At 32.8% G+C, this 24,554-nt stretch overlaps 1 protein-coding gene across 1 annotated transcript in view; it reads right to left on the reverse strand.

Moving 5' to 3' along the window:
* LOC126745866 (uncharacterized) overlaps positions 1 to 24,554 on the reverse strand; it is a 103,685-nt gene that overhangs the window by 58,314 nt on the left and 20,817 nt on the right. Inside the window, exon 2 of the mRNA XM_050453930.1 lies at positions 4,167 to 4,393. Within this exon, the coding sequence (XP_050309887.1) occupies positions 4,167 to 4,393 (227 nt within the window). The remainder of the gene's footprint in view (positions 1 to 4,166; positions 4,394 to 24,554) is intronic.

Here is a 24,554-nt window from a genome sequence, read left to right on the forward strand (position 1 = left end):
GCAGTTTGTTTGTTTGTTTGCAATATCTCTGATGTAATGATTCCAAATGATTATGTAGAAATGGCAAAAAAAGATACTTTATAATATCATAAAAATTTATCTTATTTAATTATACTATTCATCTTTAATAAAATATAAAGCATTTTTTTTTTCATAAAATATGATAAGATACTCTATAAGGGAGTCAAAATTCAAAGTTAACTAAATGAAGAAACGTCCCTATATTAGAGAAAAAGGCAACAACATCGCAACGCCGCTCGACTTCATTGCTGATTCTATGGACATAAGTAATCTTTACCAGTGACTTCGTCAAAAAATATTTACATGATAAATATTTATTATTATTAGGTTATGCTTTAAATTATCAACAATATTACCGTTTATGAACTCTATGCGTTTTTTTAATGTATGTACTTTATTCGAATAAAGGTACTTATCTAATAAAAAGCATTTTTATGGAAATTGAATATTTTATAATTATTATAGATTTCTTAATAAGTTTTTATTATTCTACGTTTATGGCGACGGTCCCTTGATTAATGTTATGACAATATCAACCTTTTTCCCTTTTCACCCAAAAACTAAAGGAAAAACACAGAACTTCACAAATATCGAATGTAAACACAAAGCCATTTGTCAAGATGACGTCAGCATTTGCCTGCAATGTTGCCATTTCAAATTTTTTAGAAGCGGTTTTAGGAATAAGAATGATAATAATTTTTTCTTGCTTTGAAGTTATTTTTGCGCTTGGAATAACATACATCTATTTCTAATTTTTATTTTTAATCTAAAATCTAACATCAATAAGTTAAATTAACATTATAGATGAGTTGATATATAGCTGAAAATGTTCTCTTTTAAAAATGCGTGTAAACTTGACAACATAGAATCGATGAATATGTTTTTATATAAAACATCCCTCTTGCCCCTGTGCATATGAACTGAAACAAAGTTGTTGTTTACTCTAGCGTTTCAATGTTGTAAGGTGTGGACATATAATAAGCCTTTATTTCCAACAGGCAACTTGCCCAATAACAGGAAACAGTTGCAAAACAATGAAAAATATAGTTCAAAGAAAAAAAAACACAAAACAAACCTAAAAGAATGAAAAGAAAAGAAAAAAAGTAAAGTCACAATCTAAAAAGTTATCCAAAAAATTAGAACAAATAACTATTAATATGATATAAAAACCCAATTATAAAAGTTTAACAAGATAATCACATATTCAACAAAATTAAATTAAATTAACTGCAATATACAGGGTGCGGCATAACTGTCTCCCTATTTCTAACCTTCCTTCGTAATGCCGTGCGGCGTCGCAGAATAGTGGGGGTACCGCCCCTAAGAGCCGCGCATTTGCCGTGGAAGTGTACCTCCGCGAAATGAAGGAGTCCCGGACCGAAAATCAATTGTGTTGTGGGTCAAGAACTTCAGAGAAACTGGATCTGTTATCAAAAAAAGGAAGTGGACGGCCACGGACAGCTCGGACACCCGAAAACATCGAGACTGTGAGACGCTCATTTTTACGGTCACCTAGACGTTCTGCACAGAGACACGCAGCTGCCCTTCGTTTATCTGACCGCACTGTGCGAAGAATTCTTCACAAGGATCTTCGTTTTCATCCATACAAGATGGTTCTGGCACAGGAATTATCAGAGCGTGATTGGAATAATCGACGTGCTGCATGTGAAATTATGCTTCAAAATTTACCTCAGGGCGAAGTTTTTTTTAGTGACGAGGCACATTTTTACTTGTCTGGCTGGGTAAACAAGCAAAACTTTCGGTATTGGGCCGCTGATAATCCGAGAGATACATAGTGAGCATATATACACATCCGCTTCTACATAGTGAGAAAGTGACAGTTTGGTGCGCCGTGTCTTAAATGGGGATAATCGGCCCTTACTTCTTTGAAGAAGAAAATCACGCTGTTACTGTCAATTCGGAACGCTATATAGCGATGATTCACAATTTTTTCGCCCCAGCCTTTGCAGGACTCAATGTGCAAGATGCCTGGTTTCAGCAAGATGGAGCAACAGCTCACACATCTCGAGCTTCAATGCAAGTATTGAGAGAAATGTTCCCCGGACGTTTGTTCTCCCTGAGAGGCGATATTTTTTGGCCTGCACGCTCGCCCGACTTAACGCCCTGCGACTTCTTTCTGTGGGGTTACCTAAAAGCTGAAGTCTTCAAACATCGTCCAACGACTATTAGACAACTAAAGGATGCAATTCGCCTGGCAACTCGCAGAATACCCCAAGAAATGCTTGCAAGAGTTATGCGAAACTTCAGAAGTCGCTTGCACCAGTGCTTCGATAATGGTGGACGGCACTTGCCAGATATTCTCTTCAAAACCACATAGGACAAAAATGTTTTAGTTGTACTTTTAAAATAAAAAAATAAAATATTTGTATTTCAAATAACATTTCTTTTATTAAGCCTTAAAAACAGGGAGACAATTATGCCGCACCCTGTACCTACTAACTATAACTTAAACACATGGGTCTTAATCCTAAGAGTAATGATCCACCAACATATCGACAATCACATGAACCGGAGAGAAATTTATATCACACATGTGACAGATCCGATTAAATATAGGGCATATTGTATATAGTGGCGATTTCAACAGGATGTTAGTATGAGGCCTTGGCAGAAAGAATGTTAGGGGATGTCTAGCATTAAGCCTAGGCACCATGAAACGTACACCAGAAAGAAGTACAGGACTATCAATGAATCCATGCAGGAATTTTACAGAGAAGATCTTTCTTCTGAGATGTAATGGATGTAGATTGAAGCGTTCCAATAGTTGCCGATGATCAAACCCTCTAACTGGATATATGCCATCCTGCCTGAAGGCCAAAAACTTAGCAAATCTACGCTGAACAGATTCAAGGAGACCAACACGATTCCGATAGAGCGGGTTCCATATAATGCAGCCGAACTCCAGTTTTGATCTCACAAAGCAACAGAAAAGCAGTCTTAATGTAGATTCCAAGTAACACCCTGAGAACTTCTAATTATGAACCCAAGCCTTCTCAGGGCTGACTTGACTATGTTGTTGAAGTGTAGAACGAATGTATATTCAGAGTCAAAGGTGATACCAAGATCAGTAATTTGCTCTAATCTACTGAAAATAGTATCGTTAATAAAGTAATCAAAACTTAAGGGTGTTTTTGATCTGGAGTAACTGACCACCCTACATTTAGCCGCATTCAAGCCTAACCTGTTAACAGCGCTCCATACCTCTAATGTATTCAGGCAGTTCTGAAGAAAAACACAATCCTCCAAACCATATATATTTAAATATATCTTTAAATCATCGGCAAAAGCCAGCCTATGACAAGTGAGTGACTCAATCAAGTCATTTATGAAAAAACTAAACAGGAGCGGACCCAGGTTCGTTAAAAAGTTTCGATTTAAAGCCCTCATATTCGACATATTGATATCTACCAATCAAGTAGGGATGAAATAAATTAAATAATCTCCCTGAAAAACCATACTAGTTAATTAATGCAGCAAAATATAGTGATCTATCCGATCAAAGGCTTTTTGGAAGTCGGCATGAATAACATCGACTTGAGTATTAACATCAAGTGATTCACAGATGTGGCTAGACAGACAGGATAGTAACACAAGATCGCCCGCTAAAAAATCCATGCTGGTCTACAGAGATGAGTTCTTTTGCGTGACTAAATAGCGACCTATTCAGGATAATTTCGAAAATTTTTGAGAAGTTACAGAGTAAGAGATTGGCCTGTAGTTCACGATTTGATCAGAGTCCCCAGCTTTTAAAAAGAGTCATAAAGATTGCGGAATGGTATGGGGATAAAACTAAGGCTGGAGACTTACTCAGATCTGCACTTCAGCTGGTTCTGACGTTATCATTCCTAAAATGGTTCAAAAACTAGCAGAATAATTATTTTAAATTCAATTAAGTATATGGTTATGGCTTTTCAGTTTTAGTTATTATTTTCTATTTTGCTGGCTTCAACGTTGTATTGTACCGATTATTTCTTGGTTATGGTCATTTTAACTTTTTTTAAATTGCTCTACTCGATTTACATATTTGTCTAGAGCATACACAGAGAAAAGAGACCATCACATAGCGGGAACTGCCATTGTTTTCACCAACCAAGTGATGTTTCCAAAACGACTACAAGACTTACCACGAGTTAGTAACAACACTGTCGCTATCCGAATTAATCTCTGGAATAGATGGTTCTGGTTCTATAGGATGTGGAGCGCTTCTGTAGCAGGCAGATCTTGACATAAGAAACGGACTTTCCACCCAGTGGCTCTCCGGAATAGAGCGGCTCATCCGGGGGGTGAAATTGATGTCCACTTTTGGTTTCTGGCATTCTAGGTCCGAGAGTTTCACGAAATGGGGACCAGCCTGTAAGAAAATTAGTTTCATGTTATAGTAAATTTATCCCTGAGAAGAAGATACAGAAGCTCTTAATGTCAATATAATAACACTGTTAGAAAAAGTCAAACAGCGAAACTAAAATAAAAAAATTAAAAATCGAAAGCACATTGTTCTACTTTTGTATGTCAATCACCCGTACCTATCCATATCTAACTATAATAACTACTGTGTAGGTCCATGACCCGAACTTCTGCGAAATCGTTATTTTGGCTATTGAAAGGTTCAACTTATTAATTATAAACGTTTGTTCGGAAAAAAAATAGCACGTAGGCGAGTTGTGATGAAAGTCATGATTTTTTTTTCGTGAACTGGTATCTTGCCAATTTATCTCTTATAATGAGTGTCCAGGTATAGTAAATCTATGTGATCTATAGAAACCTATATATAGTTGGGTTATGAGTCATCTTGGTGAGGTGCCACCTGTGAATTTAGTTTGACCGCAAAAAAAGCTTATTTCTATTTTTGTGCTTCGCAAGAATTACTTAAATAATGATTAATTTCACTAAAAAAAACTGCTTTCTGTTTTAATGCTTATCAGGGGCTCCAAAAGTGACAACCAAAATTGTAACCTGTGATTTGTGAAAATTCAATACATCAGATCAATATTCTTGATCTATTGTTTTGAAATATTTAAAGCTAATAAAAACTAACCTTATCAGAAAATGCTAATAAAATAAATGTAAGTAAATATGTGCACTCATATCAGTAAAGATTAAAAGCCATTGTAAAGGGATTGGTAATCCATAGTTGGATCAAAAAAATCAACGAAAATTATTAAGGGAAAAATTTCCTAAAAACAGTGACAAAGAAAGGCGTCTACAACCATAGGAAGGGAGTACTACAGTGAAGAAAAATAAAACCGATAAAAAAATAATAGAAAAATACGGCGAGAACAAAAATAATGAAAGAAATATAAGGACGTTAACAAGAAACAGATGAAGAAAAAACAGTTTTCAGAGAGGGGTTTTTTGGTTTTATATACTCATTGCAAAACATCTCTAATATTTAAATAAAATAAATTAATACTATTAGTATTAATATTGATTCATGAAATTTAATTAGTAATAAATAGAAACTATACGGCAATCTCGAATTTAACGTCCAATGTTTCAAACTTAATGTCCTGTCCATTTAGGCTATTCTGACCATTAGCTTAGCTTAATGCAGTTGTATGACTAGTGATTTAATTATCTATAGTATGTCAAACAAGTTGTTTTTTAAATTAAACAAACTAATTTAGCGCTAATTAGCTTAACCACAAATTTTATAAATATTTTTTTTGTAAGTAACAAATCTTAATGAGATCTGTGTTATGTTATCTTAATTAACCAGTCAATATTTTGTTGTTCTTTTGGAGAGTATTTCTGTAATATTTTGACAAAGATATTATTTAATCTAATGGTTATTATTCATAATTTCCCCGGGCTAGCCAAATAAAAAGAAGCACACTTTCGTTTTCGTCTTGTGTAGAAAGTAATTTAATTACCACATAAAACAATTTATCCATCGTTCGTTTCTATTAAGCAACGATTCTGGTTATCTGTTTTCGAAAATCAATATTTACAGTAATTTAACAGTATGATTACGAAATAAAAAAAAACCAATCCGGTGAGACGTGATGTCTGAAAATTCTCCTTGCAACTTTTCTGATAATTATTTAAGTAAATTAAATGTGTAAATATTTTTAAATAAACAGCAACCAGGAATCAGTTCCCAGTAATGATGTTAAGTACATACAAGATAACTAGCATTTTTGGCGGCGAATTTACTGAAAATTAGTAGGATAATTTCTGATGATCACAATTGATAATTTCGAGGCATTTACAAACCTCCAAAATGTTATTCAGAGAAGGTTCTTTCATTTTCCTTTTCAGTTTTATTTTTCAGCATTTCTAAACATAAATCATTTTCATATATTTCGGCCTTTTTAAAATATATGTTATTATATATAAATGAAATAAGGCAACTCCTTTTAATGGTAGAAACGTTTATTTAAAAACCTGCGTGGATAAGTCAATTCTTTAAAATTAGGAATATCGAACAAGGCACTAGAATACCTGTCAAAATAAACATATGGAAGAAGTTATACTTCTGGTAATACTCGTACATAGTGAGGAAAACTTTTAATGAATCAAGAAATTTCGTTGATAACTCACTATTGTAAAATCAGAGCTGTGGGCAGGACACTCATAATTCTAAAACAAGTTAATAAATTAAACTTTGTATTATGCTATGAATTAAGTCTGAAGGGATGGTACTGGATATACAGCCGCATTTCCATTGGACTTTTGCCAGTACACTCGATTGATCCGCTTAAAGGACAATAAAGAAAAGAGGAAGGAAGTGGAGATAGATCATTATTGAACAATAATTTTTGTTTGTACAATAATATTTTCTTAACAGAATAAACAAGAAGTGACAAAAGTTTTTTATATATTTTTTTTTATAAACTGAAACTTCCGCTTTAAATGCTTGGGATACTATTTACCAAGAATGTCATAATCATTATGCCCCATGTATTGCATTTATAGTTAATTTGGCGAGAAAATTGTAATTGAAAAGAAGAACACTAGTACAGGCCTTGAAGCTCATACGAAAATTGGTCAATGTAGACGATGGAAAGTAAAAATTGAGAAAAAGAAAAACTACGTTTAAAGAGGTTGTGGATATACCAATTTGTGAGTTACCTTTTACACTTTTTGCCTGGTAGTCCGCATCTGTTTCACCCTTAAATGTATAACCTAAGGTTCATTCCCCATATATTGACCCCCCCTACAGGGGTAATGCAAAAAGAAAAAAAAAATTCATACAAAACTTTTGAATTTTACTTAAAATTTTTGAATCCGATGTCAAAATTTTTTTTTCGTTTAGAAACGTCAAATTTTGACAGATGATCAGTTTTTTCTTATGGAACACCCTATATATATATGACTTCATAGTTAAAAAGAGCCGAATTTTCTGATTTCAAATATATATAGTTTAACCGAGAGTTTAACTATGTTTTACTAAACCGTTTCGGAAATATCGGGCTCCAAACTTTAAAAAATAATATATTGAAGATCTTGGTAAGCGCTGCATTGTTATTGTTTGGCGTTTTTTTTAAGATAAATGAATTGAGTAGAAATAATAAAAACAGAAGATTTATTATTACTAAGGTGATATTTAGCATCTTTTTGTTGACAAGGATACATTATTTTAACAATTGTTAAACTTTAATTTACACGTAATTATAACTATAACTGCTCTATATGACCATTACCATTATAAATACAGCTTATATAATCCTGCTCAATTTTGTGTAGTGTATTCCTTATAAATTGTCTATGATTTTGATTGATATCATCTATTGCGGTAATAATTTTTCTGCGGAACTCCTCGACATTTTCAGTTCTCTGTTCGTAAACTTTATTTTGCAGGTAACCCCACAGAAATGAATCAAGAGGTGTCAGGTCTAGACTGTTTGGTGGCCAACGAATTGGCCCAGTTCTGCTAAAATATATGGACGATGTCAAATTTTTCTTCATCACTGTACGGTAGCACGGTACGGGTTAACTTTTCGCATTACCCCTGTTGGGGCGAGGGTCAATATATAGGGAGAGACCCTGTATCTGCAAGATACATATAAATGACTTTTGGATTTCCTAGTTTATACACTTAAAAACTTACTCGGTTTGATTCATTCAGTTTTCATTGTTCCCGGACTAATAATTATCGACTATAAGAATTTATTGAAATATAATATTCCACATCATTAAATTCAGGATGTCCCATAACTTACCTAGTACCTTAGTAGGCATAAAGTAACAGCATAGTCTGGTTGAAAATATTACGATTTGACCTGACAAAAAGAAACATCAGCACAAAATTTGGTAATAGAGAGTTTTTTGAGAGGGGAGAGCGCCCTCATTCCGATTAGATAAAAACGTCTGCAACTTTTTTGTGCCTCAGTGTATATGGATTTTTCATAGAAATCTTAAAATTTCAATCGATATTACTTAAGAAAGGTATCCCTTTGTCGAGTTGCTAAAAGCAACTGTTTGAGATTATTGAATTATGAATGTTTCAATTTTTTATTTTGTTCAATTAATGAATAGTATGGAAATAAGGTGTCATAGTTTTAGTCATACGTTTTGTAAAGGCATGATACTTTATTTAATTGTTAAATATGTTAAAATTATAATATGATTATATAGAAAAATATATATAAGAACAAAACAGTAATATCAACAGCAATGGAATTTTTTTTATCTTAAAACAAATGCTAAAAGTGGTCTCCGTTAAGTCTGGCACACTTAGCTACCCGTTATCGAAATAATTCTGCTGCATTCTGGTTTTTTCCCCATATCTCTTCCCAAGTTTTGATTCTATCTTGATAAATAACTGATTTCATGTATGCCAATATATAGGAAAGTCGAGGGGGTTAAAATCAGGGCTTCGGGGCGGCTAAGTAAGCTTTGTAATTGGGTCTCATGACCGATCCAGCGATTATGATAAACTTGATCGAGATATTCCCTGACATGAAAATCATTCGTCTCCGTAATTGCATTCGGAGATGTTCTAAAAGCAGGAAAAGCTTATTTCGTTAAAAAATCTAAATAGAGTTCGTCGTTTAAATTCGGTGGTAACTCTGTTGGTCTCGGAAAGTAATTACCATTAATAGCATACCATCAAAAATGTATTTTAAATTTATGCTCTAAGCGACGTTCTATTTTCAAATAAGGGTTTTCAATATCCCAAGCGTTTATTTTTAAAATTAAAAATTCCTCTTCTAGGAAAAGTGGCTTCGTCACTGAACAAAATCTTATTGAAGAAAACTGAGTCGGAAGTTTGCTGGTTGTGACAAAAACGAGCGAATTCAAGTCTCTTCTGTAAGTTGGAGTGGAGGGGAGGGGGTACATTTTGAACAGGACGGAAATGGTAAAGCTGCAGTTTTTCTTTAAAGAATATAATACAGACATAATTTTAACTTGGGGTGGCTGTTGGGTGGGTACAAACTCTTTACACTTTTAGATGTTTTAAACAATCTAACACATATTTTTTGTACAGATATGCAAACGTAGATTGAAACAACATATATCAGAATCAGGACATTAATAATAAAATTACCTTTTTAACTGAAAACTTAATCAATATTTTTAATTTTCACGCGCCTGTACGAACTGAAAGACTCAGCAGACCGCCAGCTCCTTGGCTTACGGGTATTTTGAAACTTTGAAAATTTTAAAACAGCCTGATATTGCTTTTAATAAATTGAAACGAAACAAAACCACGACTAATTGCAATAGCTCTAAAGAGCTTCGGAACTTTGCCCTAGCATCCGTAAGGTGAGAAAAAGCTGCTCACCTGAAATACGCCTCTAATCGGGATACCAGAACTATATGGAAACCTTTCAAGATAGCTGGAGTCATGACAGGCTCAAAGCCGGAATTGCCTATATATAGAGCTGCAAGATCCTGACAAGATAAATGACCATTTTCTATCAATATTTAAACAAAATAGAGCTGATCCGGATCTCATAGATTTTTTTGATCCAAATAGACGTGATTCCTCTGCTTTTGACTTTTCGTTACCTACTCAGGCAGAGATACGCAAAGACATTGACGAGTTAAAGTCAACTGCGCCGGGTATTGATGACATGATACTTTTTATGGTAAAGGTTAGCATCCCTATTCTATTGGATCATTTTACTCATATAATGTAGGCATACATATAATGTATGCCTTGAGGAGGGATGTTTTGCCTCAACTTGGAAGACTGCTATTATCTTTCCTTTATCTAAAATAACTTTACCACCTCGAATTACCGATTTAAGACCTGTGAGTCTCTTGCCTGTTTTGAGTAAGCTTCTTGAGAAAGTGGTGTACAGACAAATGTTTTCTTTTGTTGATAGTGCCGGTTTGCTGCCTTCCTCTCAGTCAGGTTTTCGTCCCGGTTTTAGTACGACAAGCACTTTAATGAATTTAAATGATTCAATAATTTCAGCCATGTATAAAAAGCTTGCTACTATACTAGTCTTACTCGATTATTCAAAAGACGGCTCGATTGTGTTGATCATAATCTTATGTGTGCTAAAGTATTTTGGATTTTCGGATAGAGTGGTTTGCTTTTTTAAATCGTATTTATGTGGTAGGCAGCAGGTTATACGTACACAGGTGGGAATATCGGCGATGGGCACTGTAAGATCTGGAGTCCCACAGGGGTCCATTTTGGGACCTTTGTTATTTCTATTATACACCTTTGATATGAATAAAACAACTAGATACTCCCAAATACAGTCTTATGCCGATGACACACAAGGGTTATACACCTTTAATCCTAAACATTATAATGATGCAGAAACCGAAATAAACAGTGACTTATTCAACATTTGTCTAGTATAGTAGAAAGCATGGACTGAGGTTAAATACTGATAAAACCAAGGTCTTGCTCTTTACATCAAGCCACAACTCAGAGTTTCTCAGGGGACACATTCATCTTGAGATGGAGGATCAGCAGCTTGTCTACTCGAACACAGCTAAAAACTTGGGAATTGTATATGAGACAAGGCTTAGGTTTGAGGATCATATTTCAACACTGAGTAAAAGGACACATGTAAATTTAAAAGTTTTATACGTAAGCAAATATTATATGAACTTTAAAGTGCGTAAAAAATTATATGAAACATATGCTTTATCAAAATTGACTTACGGTTTAACTCAGGTTGAAAAAATGAGGCTACAAAGGATGCAAAATAACTGCTGTCGATTTATTTATGGACTCAAGAAATTTGACCACATTTCATTAAAGATACAATAGTTGAATTTGCTGAATGTCGAGAATTTGTTTAAGTATCTTCTTTTAATGTTTATTTATAAAATTTTAGATACAAACTTGCCTTTATATTTAAGATCTAAATTAATATTTAGGGCTGAGACCCATCAGCGCTCTTTGAGAGTTAGAAACAAGTTAATTATGCCACAACATACTACTGCATTATTTCAGAGAAGTTTTTCGTTCATAGCTGTGTTATTATATAATAATTTTTATAATTTTTTCTCATACTTTTAATTCTATCTTAATTTTCCGAAAAAATATAAGGAATGTGTTGTTGTTTCATCAAAATGTGTAGTTAGCTTTTTTCCAGTTGGACTAAGATTACAGTTTTACATTGCATATTACAAAATTCATTGTTCAACTTTTAGTGGATTGTAGTAATAATTATATGTATAGGAGGACGTATTAGTATTTATATATATTTTTTTTATAGACATTTAATAAATGCTTGTATAATTTAAGGATTAATTTAAGAGTAGCGGTTTAGTGACTAAACAAGCTAGAATTCGCCCTTTAAAATTTCATAATGTAACAGTGTTATTATTCTTAATAAAGACATTATTTATTTATTTATTTATTTATTTAATATTCGAGAAATTGCTGAAGGACAAATAGAACCGCTTTCTCCAAGTCTGTCGTAAAAGTTTTTGAAAGTTTTGATATTAGGATGCCTTCTATTTGGAAACATATCCACACATCGCCGGCGCGCTCTTTGTGCCTTCAAATTTTCTTGGGCATATACGTATATCATGTTCTGCATTTGGAAGTTAGAAAAAAACGTCGTATCGTGGCCTTATTGACTTTCAAAAGAAATTTTTGCTTAGAACATTTTTTAAGAGCTGTAATGGTTCTAATCAAGCACCAAACTTTTGACAGAAATAATATCTGATCTAACCATATCGAGGTCCCTACATTAATTTGTTTTTATCAAAGACTGCTACAAAAATATTGAAAAATTTAAATGTATCCAAAAGTCACGGTTTCAATAATGCAGGGTGTAATGTGGCGCTTCCTTAATTTTTTTATATGGGTTAGTTCCGATAAGTACTGCTTAGCTCTGTATGTAGTTTTGAATAATTTATCCCTCGCTGAACGAAAAGCTGTATTTTCCTACAAAAAAATACAAATCGTAAAGACTCAATTATCTCGAAAACGGTCGCTCTAAGGTATAACTTTTTAGAGTAATATTTACTGAAAAGCTGAGATTTTTATAAGAAACTCTTATACACTGAGGCATAAAAAAGTTGTACACGTTTTTGTCATCTCGCGGAATGTCGCTGACAGCGTTCTCTAGGATGTCCAAAAAATTACCATTGAATTCGAATTTCTCACCCCTAAAAACCCCCAACCGCTAAATTTTGTGGTGATATACTTTTTGAAGGACTTATTACCAAATAATGAAAATAAAATTCAAACTTCAACACCCTGTATCTTGGTTATTATCCTTTTCCGGACTAGAAGAATTTGGTCAAATCGTAATATTTTTGAGCGAAGAATATGCTGTTGCATTATCACATATATTTCATCGTTAGTTTCATTCACTTGAGAAGGTCCGTGAATTTTTAGAATTGGGCCCGGTTTTTCTCTTGGCGGTCCTGCATCAACCTTTTGAAATACGGTTCTTGATTTTTATTCTGTGGTCGAAATTTTAATCGAAATAATAATATGCTGTCTTTAAGTCTCCTAAATCTATTTTCCGAGCTGAGTGAGTTAAACTCATGATGAGGAAGAAAACGTGATACAAATTGTTCCTCAATTAAACTTAAAAAAAAATATTTTTTTGAATAATTAATTTATTATTTATACTATCTAATAAATTAACAACAAACCTATAGCCAATATAATGGGCCAGACGAAGATGAGCATAAAATTATTTTAATTGTGGTTTCCATAAATCCCCAAATTGTTTTAACGACTGCCCCATGCTACGTATTATGGAGGTACATATTTGGAGGTAAAAAAAAAGAAAATTCAATTTTCAAAGAAGCCGTATTTAAAATAAAATAAATTGTTACTTATTATAATCTACATAGTGAATTTTTTTAATTCAATTTCGGAATAATTTTTTTTTTCAAATTTCAAAATGGAATTTATAATTTATTTTATCATCCCGTAACAACTTAAAAATACATCAAAATCGATATATTATTTTCGACAGATGCTTGAACCCTCCTTTTCTTAGTTTATTTTGTTGATTGACGTGCGTATACGATGTACTTTACGCCTAGTGTTCACTCATTTTGCATACAAATGTCAATTATATAGAAGCCGTTTTAAATATTTATATATAAGACCCCGTGCATATTTATTCTTATTAACATATTGTCTCGTCTTAAATAGCTTCTATATGTAAATTCCTAATTTTTATCCATGACCATAATGTTAATTAGCATCAAGCCAAAAATGTTTGTACTTAGGTTGAATTTAAGAATTTAGATTGAATGATTGCAAATAATTTTATTGCAAATAAGTTATTCCCTATCTAAATCCTTTAATTGCTTTTTAAACAGTTATGAAGCACTATATATAATTGGGCAGCCAGATAAAAATTATTTATATAATTATATATTTTTTTCATTAAATATTTTTAATCCCATGGGATTTTTATGACTAAAAATAGATTTTTAAGAAAATTATATTTTTTACCTAATGTAAATATTTACAGAATAGCTGTATACTACTTTAAATTCAATTGCTATTTACAATATATCTTATAGTATGGGTATATTTTGATCATCGGAGTTTATAAATGTAATTATCGGTTACATTTTCACTGAGAGAGACAGAAATTGATTCTTAGGTGTACTGTTGAATTTTAAATTAACATGGAAAAGTCACATTAATGAGCTACTATTTCTACAGTTTACGATAATTGAATATAGTACAGATCAGCAAAAAAAAACATTTTTTCTTAATTCAAAGATGTGTTTAAATAAATGCTTCTATAATGTATCATCTTCTATTTCAAGCATCCATAAAGTAAGCGACTAAGTGGCAATAAATTTCATTAAACCGCAAGCCGAAAGGTTTAAGGAATTATAAACATTTTCGCACTTTATTGGCAAAATTATAGCGAGGAAAAAGGAAGAAACGCCAATAATTTCCGTGGTAATACCTCTATACGTGCATTACATACTTGAAATTTCCAGAAAACTTACCGAATTTAAAATAGAACACTGCAAGGTCTTCTCCGCTTATTTTTAAAGTGTGGATATTCGATTTGTGGTATAGAATTTCGAAGGCATGCAATCAAAATTCTTTTGAAATTTCATTCAATGAATTTAATTTGGGCGAACGTGATTCTTCTCAAAGAAAGTCTTAGCCATTGATTTTGTTATTTTTAACAGACAACCCGAAGGCTACAATATATCATTATTTGATTATTATTATATACCCATATACAGAACAATGGCTAAAAATAAACAATGTAAGTGTAGGTAATTTATGGCGATTTACGTATGACTTTCCCAACATTATCTTCGGTACAGTAGGTTTATTATCTGTATTCAGTTGATTGATGGTGGGTAATGGTAATCCAATTTTTTTTCGGGGTAAACAATATTGTCTGTTTTTTTTTGCAAAGGCCTTCACTTTTTAGTATTAATACCCTTTGATGTCTGGCTTGCCATTAACGACAAGCGACCTCTTGAAAAAAGATCATTGAAGAATTCACTTACAGAATCTTTGAAATAATTTTAGACTTGAGAACCCGCAGAAGAAATTATAAGTTGTCAAGTTAGTTGAGCTACCTGGGCATTCAAAATGTCCTTCGAAACATTTAATTTATTAACAATTGAGTAGATTATTTACAAAATAGATGGGCATCTTTGAAAAGACTTGCGAGGGTCAAGATACTTTCGTCGCTAAAGCAAATATGAGCAATTATGAGTAGCATGATTTTTGTTCAATACATGCCATAATCTCAAAAAACCTGTCACGATTATCTTCTTTTATTTTTCATGGGAATTGAAGAAAATGACAAGCCTATTTATTAAATACGAAATAAAAATCTAATTTGAACCAACGTTCCATCGGATTATGTATTAACAAGGCCATATTCAATTTTTGCTAGTTTATTAGAAATAATTAAATTTATTTTGAAGATATTAAATTTGAAGAAGGAATAAAAGTTGGAATTGGAAAATTACTTTACTTTTAAATTACGAAAAAATGAAGTAAGACAGTTTGCCAATGAATAAACGAGTAACCAGAAGCACCTAACTGTACAGCTGATAGGTTTAATGGTTTTTTTTGTAAATGTTCCAAATCTATTATCAAATAATCGCAGCACTATATCTTTTATACCTGTTCCCTTGGATAATGCTTCAAATGTGCCTTTCGAAATTGAAGATTTTTCTTATAAATAAGGGATATATTTCGGGAAATAAAAATAGTAAATATTGTTTTGGACTCTGTGAATCTTTTAAAAGTGGTTATGAAAGTGCTTCTCATGCCTCACAAAATGAATAAATAAATGCCTTCAGGAATGCACTTTTCCACATATCTAGAAAAAGGCCCTGGACATTCCCATATTTAATAAAAGAGACGAGAACAATATGTTGAATAAATTATCGGGCTATTTCACTGTTACCAGGTTTCTCAAAGATTTTGAAAGGTGCATTTTTAGGAATCTCTGGAATATTTAGTATCTAAAGTATTAGTCACAGAGTTGATCCTAAGGGGCTTGGATGATGGAAAAAGAGTTTTGGCTATTTTCCTGGATCTAAAGAAACCATTCGACACTGTGGCGCATCACATACTACTGCAGAGACTGTATAAAATAGGTATTAGAGGTATTGCATATAAATTAATAGAAAGCTACTTAAATGATAGACAAACAACGCGTTAAGATTAGAGATACTGTAAGTGAGTCTCTAGCGGTGGTTTGTGGCGTTCCACAGAGGACAGTGCTGGGTCCACTCTTATTCAATATCTGCATAAATGATAATTTGTCTATTCTTAGCAACAATGAGGGTATAGTGTTTTGTTTTGTTGACGATACTACAATAATAGTGCAGGGTGAGTCCTGGAAAGCTGTAGTGAGGAATACAGAAGCTGCTATTATAAAAATTAAGTCTTGGTTAGATCACAGCCTATTGTCACTTAACATCGAAAAGACAAAGTTCATCACATTTGGGTTAGCTGCAAGAACTCTTCCTAGTGTGCAGACTCTTAGGATTTACAGCCCTCTAGCTGTTTAGATGTAATGCATTGTGCCTGTTCTGACAAAGTTGAAAATTTTAACTGGAAAACACATGTCACAAAAAAGATTAGAAAATTCATTTACGACTGTTTTCTTCTGGGTATGTTTTGATTCCTAATTTATAATATTTACATGTTCAAAACAAAAGTACAAATATTATTTATAAGATAAGATGTAACTTTAAATATAAGAAGAAATTAACTAGAATAGGTAGATAACCACCACGCACAGATTTTTAAAATCCATTGTGTTGGTAAATACTGTTAGTATATTGTATAAACGAGTTTTAGGTAGTGATTTAACCTTCAATTTGTAAACAAGATGTATTGTATACTAATAAATTTGAATAAGAATTATCAGCAATTTGGTTTCAAGGCAGGACTTCGACAGATGTAATGGATCTATCTTATATTTCTAATACCTGTGAGCGGAAGTGGCATGTTATCACCACCTTTTGTGATTTGACTAATGGCTTTGACTGTGTGTCGCATGATCTGCTAACTCATAAACTTAAATACTATTAATTTAGTGCCAATGCTATTGAAATCATACGGTTTTCCTTGAAAGGTAGCTCGCAGTGGCTTTCAAGAGTCGGTTGCCCTCTGAAAAACCTGTCACATATGGTGTGCGCCAGAGCTCCATCCCAAGGTGACTGCTATTTCTTATTCATGTGAATGTTCTGCCATATATTAATAGAGTAGCTAAATATACAGAGTGGCGCATCGAAAAAAAAAACAGAGGCATTTACTGATAGTTCAGGTTTGTTTGAAGAAAAATGCTCAGACTTCATCGATTTTGTGTTCGAGGGGGGCACAAGTTTGGTGAAAAATCACGGTAACACGTGCAACACTCTGGGCGGCAATGACATCACCCCTAAAATCTTAAATGAAAAGGAGGGTGGAGGGATACCTTATTTTAAAGGTCTTTCAATTATATGATGATAATGATGTAAAATTCAATTTTGAAAAGTTTTGGAGATTTATTGGTTTAAAGCTTAAAGTAGACTTTATGATAGGTAAATCAGATTGCTTTGTGCTAGTAAAAAAAATCGGAAAAATTGTTAATAAAAGCATTTACTTAAGTGCTTTTCTTCACTACGCCCATGATTTGTTTATAATTTTGTTGTTGAAAATAGCGATTGGAACGTTTTTTGTGGCAAAAAAAAGTGGTTTATTGAAGAATGGGAATTTAGTACGTAGTTGATTGATTCGACCAAACTTTGTTGCTAAAATACCCTTCAACGCTTTACACGCTTACCATGAGAGAAAGGGCTGAAATAATCCAAATATTTTGCGGAAATGATCAGTGCGCTAATAGAACAGCACAAATATTTATTGAACGACATGAAAACAGTAACGTGCACCGAAAACATATTCTAGAATTTGTAGCTAAAATTCAGGAAGCTGGATCAGTCGCCAATAAAAAACGCAACATTCTCCTATAAAATCCTATAAGCAACGAAGCAATAGAAGTGAAGGTTTTAAGTATCCTCGAATTAGATACTGTGTGTGGTGTTAGTCGACGTAGTATCCGACGGATTCCAGAGGCCCATAGTTTTTATCCATATAAATTCACCTTGTACAATAACTTAATGCGGACGATTTTCATCGACGATTACAATAGATATGAATAAACAAATTATAAACGATGAACATTTTCTATTTAACACTTGCTTTTTCGACGAATATTCCTTTTCTTAAATGGCGCAGTAAATCGTCAAAGCTGCCGATATTGGTTTGATTCTAATCCCAATATTTATATGTGGTACACGGACAACAGCTACAATAATTAAATGTTTGGGCTGGTATTTTTGGCGATCATTTAGGTGGTCTCTTTCTCTTACCTTGAAATTTGACCGGTGAAATGTATTTAGAATTACTGGAAGACGTCATAGATCCTGCATTAACTGCCATAATTGAAAACCAAAATGACCGAGGGTACCTTGCGAATACGTTGATGTTCCAACAGGATGGTGCCTCTCCACATTATGCATTAAGTGTTCGACAAACAACACTGGTAAAAGAGGCGCCATTGAATGACCCCCAAGACCGCCACATTTATCAGCTTTGGATTTCTTTTTGAAGGGTCACTTAAAAAGCAAAATCTAATAAAATAATTCAAATCTTAATAAGTCTTTAAATTACTTCTCAAATATTGCAAAATGTGCGGCAATGTTTTGATCGAAATCTTTATTACTGCATGAAGAGTCATGGTGGTCATTCTCAAACATTTACTTGCCTGACGGGTTATTTCATGCTTCATCTTAAATTACTTTCCAGCCAAATGTATTGATCTCCGCTAATGATGATATATTACTTTTATTTAAGCTTTAAATCAATGAATTTTACATAATTAAAGGGAAATACATAAATAAAGGGAATTGAAACATTTTTAAAATAAGGTATCTCTCCACCCCCGTTTTCATTTAAGATTCTAGGGGTGGTGTCACCCCCGCCCAGGAAGTTGCACGTGTTAACGTGATTTTTCACCAAACTTGTGCCCCTCTCGAAAGCAGGTAAAAATACCTGTCAATACCTCTGTTTCGTTTTCGATGCGCCACCCTGTATATTACTTGCTGATAACATCTCTGTGTCCAAGAGCGGCAACACTTTTGGAGAGACTATGGACCTGTTGTGCGGAGTCTTATTATGGCTGTTTATTCTTTTTCCGAAAGAGTTCAAATTGTCAAATGGTTTTATGGAGGCAATAAAATGTAGGGATTTGTTTTCAATTATATTTGAAAATAACCGATTCCTTGCGAAAAAAAATTTAAATGTGGTTTCAAATTTTGAGGTTATCATAAATGCCTTAAAAAAGTGCAAGAAACTTCTATCGAAAGAAGGAATGACTGGAAGAAGTAGTTTATAGTGTGCTAGAGGTGGATTGAATACGATCAACTTCACAACTAATCAAGGCAACACAACTTTTACCCGTATATGGAAACAACATCGGTAAAAATGTTTTAGAAATTTCAAAACTCGGGAGGTATTTCCCGAAAACCAGTTGCGAAGAGTTCAAAAGCAAGTGAATATGAAAATTTTTTATGAAATAATTCAGATGCATCTTCCATTACATGGGAAACACATTCCTTCTGTTGTTCGGTATTGGTCTCCGAAAAATTTAATTTGGCCACCAGGGCCATTTTTTATTAATAACACTTTAAACGCCCAAAAAATACTTTAAGGTGTTGCAAAACCAAGTTCTTCCTGCCATTCACATCCTCCCTAATTTAGACTTGGGATGGGTCTATCTTCAAGAAGACGGCTGTCCTGTTCAGAATGCGCTAAATGGTAAATTAATTTTTAATAAATAAAATAATTTTTAATAAATACTTTTCCTAACCGTCTTATTAGTGGGACAGCCGATAGTAAATGGCCTCCTGGATCGCCCCAAATTGCTTTTTTTTTGTTATCTTAAAGAGACCATTTAGAAACACGAATTTAATAGGTCAAAAAATGTAGAGGAGTTTCTAGAGAAAATTGAATAAGGCAATTTCCTTTTAACAGAAACTCTTTTGGAAGTACGAAATACGAGGTGCGTTTGAGCTTTTATTTAAAGAATTTTATTTTACGTTTATTTTTATTTTTGAATAGCTTTTACATTTTTTCCAGTTTTATCACAGTCTATATTTTATTTATATTAGAAAAACGCCTTAATTTTCTTTATGCAATATACGGCATAATCATAAACATGTTGAGATTAGGATTCTATGTAGGTTGTACACTGCTGCATGTAAAGCCTGCATCAAAAAAAATATTTGAGAAATGCCTGAATTCGAGTAATATTTTGCAAAATTTTATTTCAAGTAGGATACAGGGTGTATCATAAGTGAGATTCCTTGCAATTTTTTAAGTAAAAAAGTTCATATAAACGGATATCCGGACACGCTTCGTTTTCAAAATACAGGGTTGTTAAACTTTTTTAAAATCGATTTTTGATTTATTTCTAAAAAACGCGTTTACCGAATTCGTTGAAATTTTTACAGTTTATTAATTATTTTTTTAAGGTATCTCGTGGATTTTTGTAAATTCTCACTGCCTAAATTAAGCCGAAAATCTTTTTGTTAATGAATGTTATTTCTTCAAATAAAACAACTAAAAATCCACTTTTTCTCGCTTGATTTTTATACGTGTCTTGTTCTTTGTTGTCATATCATTTCATTAATATCTCAGCACGTATCTCACCTCCATAAAAAAATAAAATGCCTCAAAACTACCTGAAAAATAACCTTTTAAAAACCGAAAAAACTTTTCATAAACTAATTAATAAGATGCTACTTTTGGTGTTTCAATTTTAAATAATAATTGCAATAGCGTCGCAAATGGTTATCTGATTCAAATGTATTTGTTTTGTGAGTACGCCACCATTTTTTCTGCGTTTGATATTTGTATTAAACTAAGCAATTAAACATTAAAAAACGTTTTTCACATATTAATACAAAAGTCGATAAAAAAAAATTTAACATCCTCTATCGCGAGAATAATGCGTCTCCGGACATACGTTTATATGAACTTTTACTTAAAAAATTACAAGGAATCCCCCCTTAAAATCATCACTTACGTTACACCCTGTATTTACCCCCATCAAACTCAGGCCCTTACTAAGGTCGTACTCAAAATCAACACCGTCGCAGATCGACGAAATGCATTATGCTTATTTATGCTTGTGAATGATCGATTCGCCAACCCGTATATGCATTAAGAAATCTTGCTGGTATTGTTTGTTACAGGGCTGACTATAGAGGACGATGACTACGGATTCCGCGCCCTGGAAATCCTCAGGTTTCATTGTATACTGAATAAGTGAGAGAATGGTCGGGGTTTCTTTTTGAAGTTTTTTCATAAGTTACCCAGGTTGGTCGGGGCTCTTGATTTTTAGAATTTTAAAAGTATAGTACGCGACCTATTTGCATATTACACATTACTGAGTCCTTGGAGGATCGCAGCACAGTTTAAATACTATAATAATAGTAAGTAAACATTTTATGTATTGACATGACAGGAAGAATAAATAAACAAATCAGTAGTGGCTCAAGTTTTGCTTAATTAATTAATAATATTTGAGGGAAGTGAAATTAATAAAACTCGAATAAATTCTTTGCGCCGATATTCGAAACGAAAAAAAACGCATCCGTAAAAAAAAATAGTATATAGATTGGGTAAATAAAAAAGAAAAAAAATTATTGCTTTTTTTTAATAACTGGATTAAGAGTAGCTGAACGTAAGGCAACGATTATTTTCTCGTGCATACTATGTTTAATTTTTAAACCATGAATTAATAAAGTAAGGTTTAAGAATTACCTACCCATTTTTCTATTATGAGATACTACTTATATACAGATTAATAGTAGATAATTTCTTCTTCCCAAGATCAAATTACTTTATATAAACCTCGAAAGCTCAAATTTCCTGGTGCGAAAACGTCTTTATTATTACATTAATTATCAACAAGTTATAAAAAAACCAACGATCTTGAACAAATTACGCTTTCAGAGTGTGAACCGCAATTACTTCAAACTAATATTGACTTAATAATAAAAATACTTTTAATTGATCGAGCAGACATTTCAGTGTTGCCATCCAATAAAGTGAGCAATTATAAAACCAAAAACGGTGAAGTGAAATTAAACGAATTAATCGACATTTTAATGGAATATATGTGGCAAAAAGTAAACGTTACCATTTATAGCCATAAACGCGGGCACACTTCTGCAAATATGGCCGCTTAATTTTTTTTTGCATCAAATGGAAAATATATGTAAGTCGCCATAGTACGTGCAAAATAAATAAACTTTCGATTTTTCCTATGAAAGTGAGTTTATATCGGATTGAAGATTTTAGGATTTTAAGTTCTTATTGTTCATTTAAACTGAAGAATTTCTTTACCTGGATAAAAATAACATTATTTCTCCTAATTTGTTTCTACTGTGTTAAGGGTATTTAGAACAGGAGACTATAAATAAATAGTATATTCTCATAAAGCTGAAAATATTTTAGCAAACAATTCATGCCCTAGCAATGCACGTAGAAAATCCATAATTTACATTTGTACTTTCAATATACTCGACCCATTTAAAAATTTACAACCCATATAAGTTTTAAACCAATTTATGTCTAGGCTAAGTAATATCCGACTAAGGGTAAGTAATAGATTGAAAAGAAAGGGAATTAAATAAGGGAGTTTAATGAAACTAAGATATATGGGCAATCAACAAGAACATGTAGAACTGTATTAAATAAAAGTGAATTTAGATATAATAATATATAGGATGGTTCACGTAGAACGGTAATCATTTACTAATGTAAACTAAAAAAAACTTTCTCAAGAAACTTTGTTAAAAAAAGCGGTAAAGTTTTCGGTGAAAGCTGGTTTGCTCATTATCACATTTAAGCAACTCGATCAACTACTTACAAATAAAATTTTTAATTTGGATTTATTTCTGAGATTCTCTGGAATCAACACTTTTGATTGAACTATTGCCAACATGTGTAATAATACGGATTAGGGATATGTTATGATTAATTCTATAGAAGCAAGGTGCAGCAGCAAAACACTTTCTTTTATACTTCAAAGAATATATAATTGTTATTTGTTTTATTAGTTTGTTTGATTTTTGCAACATTATTGCGCCCTCTATTGATGTTGTTGGCCGTAATTTTACTAATAAGTTACAGATATTTTAAATGATTGTTTTGTATATCCCACCATCTATCACATATGAAATTTTGGAGCAATTTCTGGATCAGTTTACACTTTTAATATGAAAGCTTAACCATAATGTAATAATAGTGGGCGATTTTAACTGATTTCTTTATTAACTGACCTACAAGTAATCATTGCAGTCAAAAGTCTAATGTTCAATGTAATCAAACAACAACATCTCAAACTATAATAACATACTATTGGAAAGATAAAATAGTTTTATTTAACTTCACCTGTACTGTTTCTCGTAGTGACGTGCCTTTTGTCCGGGAGGATTTGCATCACCCTACACTGGAAATTGATTTTACTGTCTCATGCCAACGTGTCGATCATTTTCAGCTTAATAAGAACTTATCTCATTCTTTTAACTTTAGAAAGGCTAACTTCCATCTCCATTACGACTCGATCTTTGAAGCTGACTGGTCTACTGCGTATTTGTCCTCTAACGTTATTGATGCATGTGAAGCCCTATATGATATATTAAATGGCATACTTGGCGCATACATTCCTCTTAAGCAGCAACGTAAAAGAAGATTTCCAAATTATTATTCTCGAGAATTGATAAGTAATATTTATAGGAAGGAAAAGGCCCTCAAGGAATTTAAAATGTACAATTCTTCATTCTTTCGAAATAAATTTCATTCTTTTAGACGCCTTATTAAACTACAAATACGCAATGAATATAAATTATATATATCAAACACTGAAAAAAATATTTCTGCGGATCCATCTTTTAGAATTTTATTGGTTCTAAGAAGGGTGGGACCACGATTTCTGGTATGAAGCTGCCCAATGACGTAGTAACTAAAGACCCACAAGACATGCATGATGCATTGTTCTTTGGTGAGACATTTATACAAATTTCATTAAACATTCGTCGATGCCTGGTAATGTACCCCACTTTGACATTTCCAATGTTGATGCTCCCAGATTATTTTGGCTAGTAAAGAACTGAAAATAAGTGAACATCTGGTGTAGACGGTATGTGTTTGGTGTCCTGGCTGATCCGCTGACCTACATTTTCAACTTAAACTGTCAAATCGTGAACAACAGGACAATCTCATTACTTTGTAACTTCTCAAAAATTTTTAAAATTATCCTAAATCGGTCGCTATTTAGTCACGCAAAAGAGGCCATCTCTGTAGATCAGCATGGATTTTTTAGCGGGCGATCTTGTGTTACTAACTTGTCCTGTCTGCCTAGCAATCTGTGAATCACTTGATGTTAATACTCAAGTCGATGTTATTTATATCGATTTCTAAAAAGCCTTTGATCGGATAGACTATATTTTGCTGCATAAATTAGGTCTGTATGGTTTTTCAGGGAGATTATTTAATTTATTTCATACCTTGATTGGTAGATCTCAATATGTCGAATAGAGTTTAAATCGAAACTTTTTAACGCAATGTC

Source organism: Anthonomus grandis, chromosome 1 (genome assembly GCF_022605725.1).
Source record: "Anthonomus grandis grandis chromosome 1, icAntGran1.3, whole genome shotgun sequence".
NCBI classification, from domain to species: domain Eukaryota; kingdom Metazoa; phylum Arthropoda; class Insecta; order Coleoptera; family Curculionidae; genus Anthonomus; species Anthonomus grandis.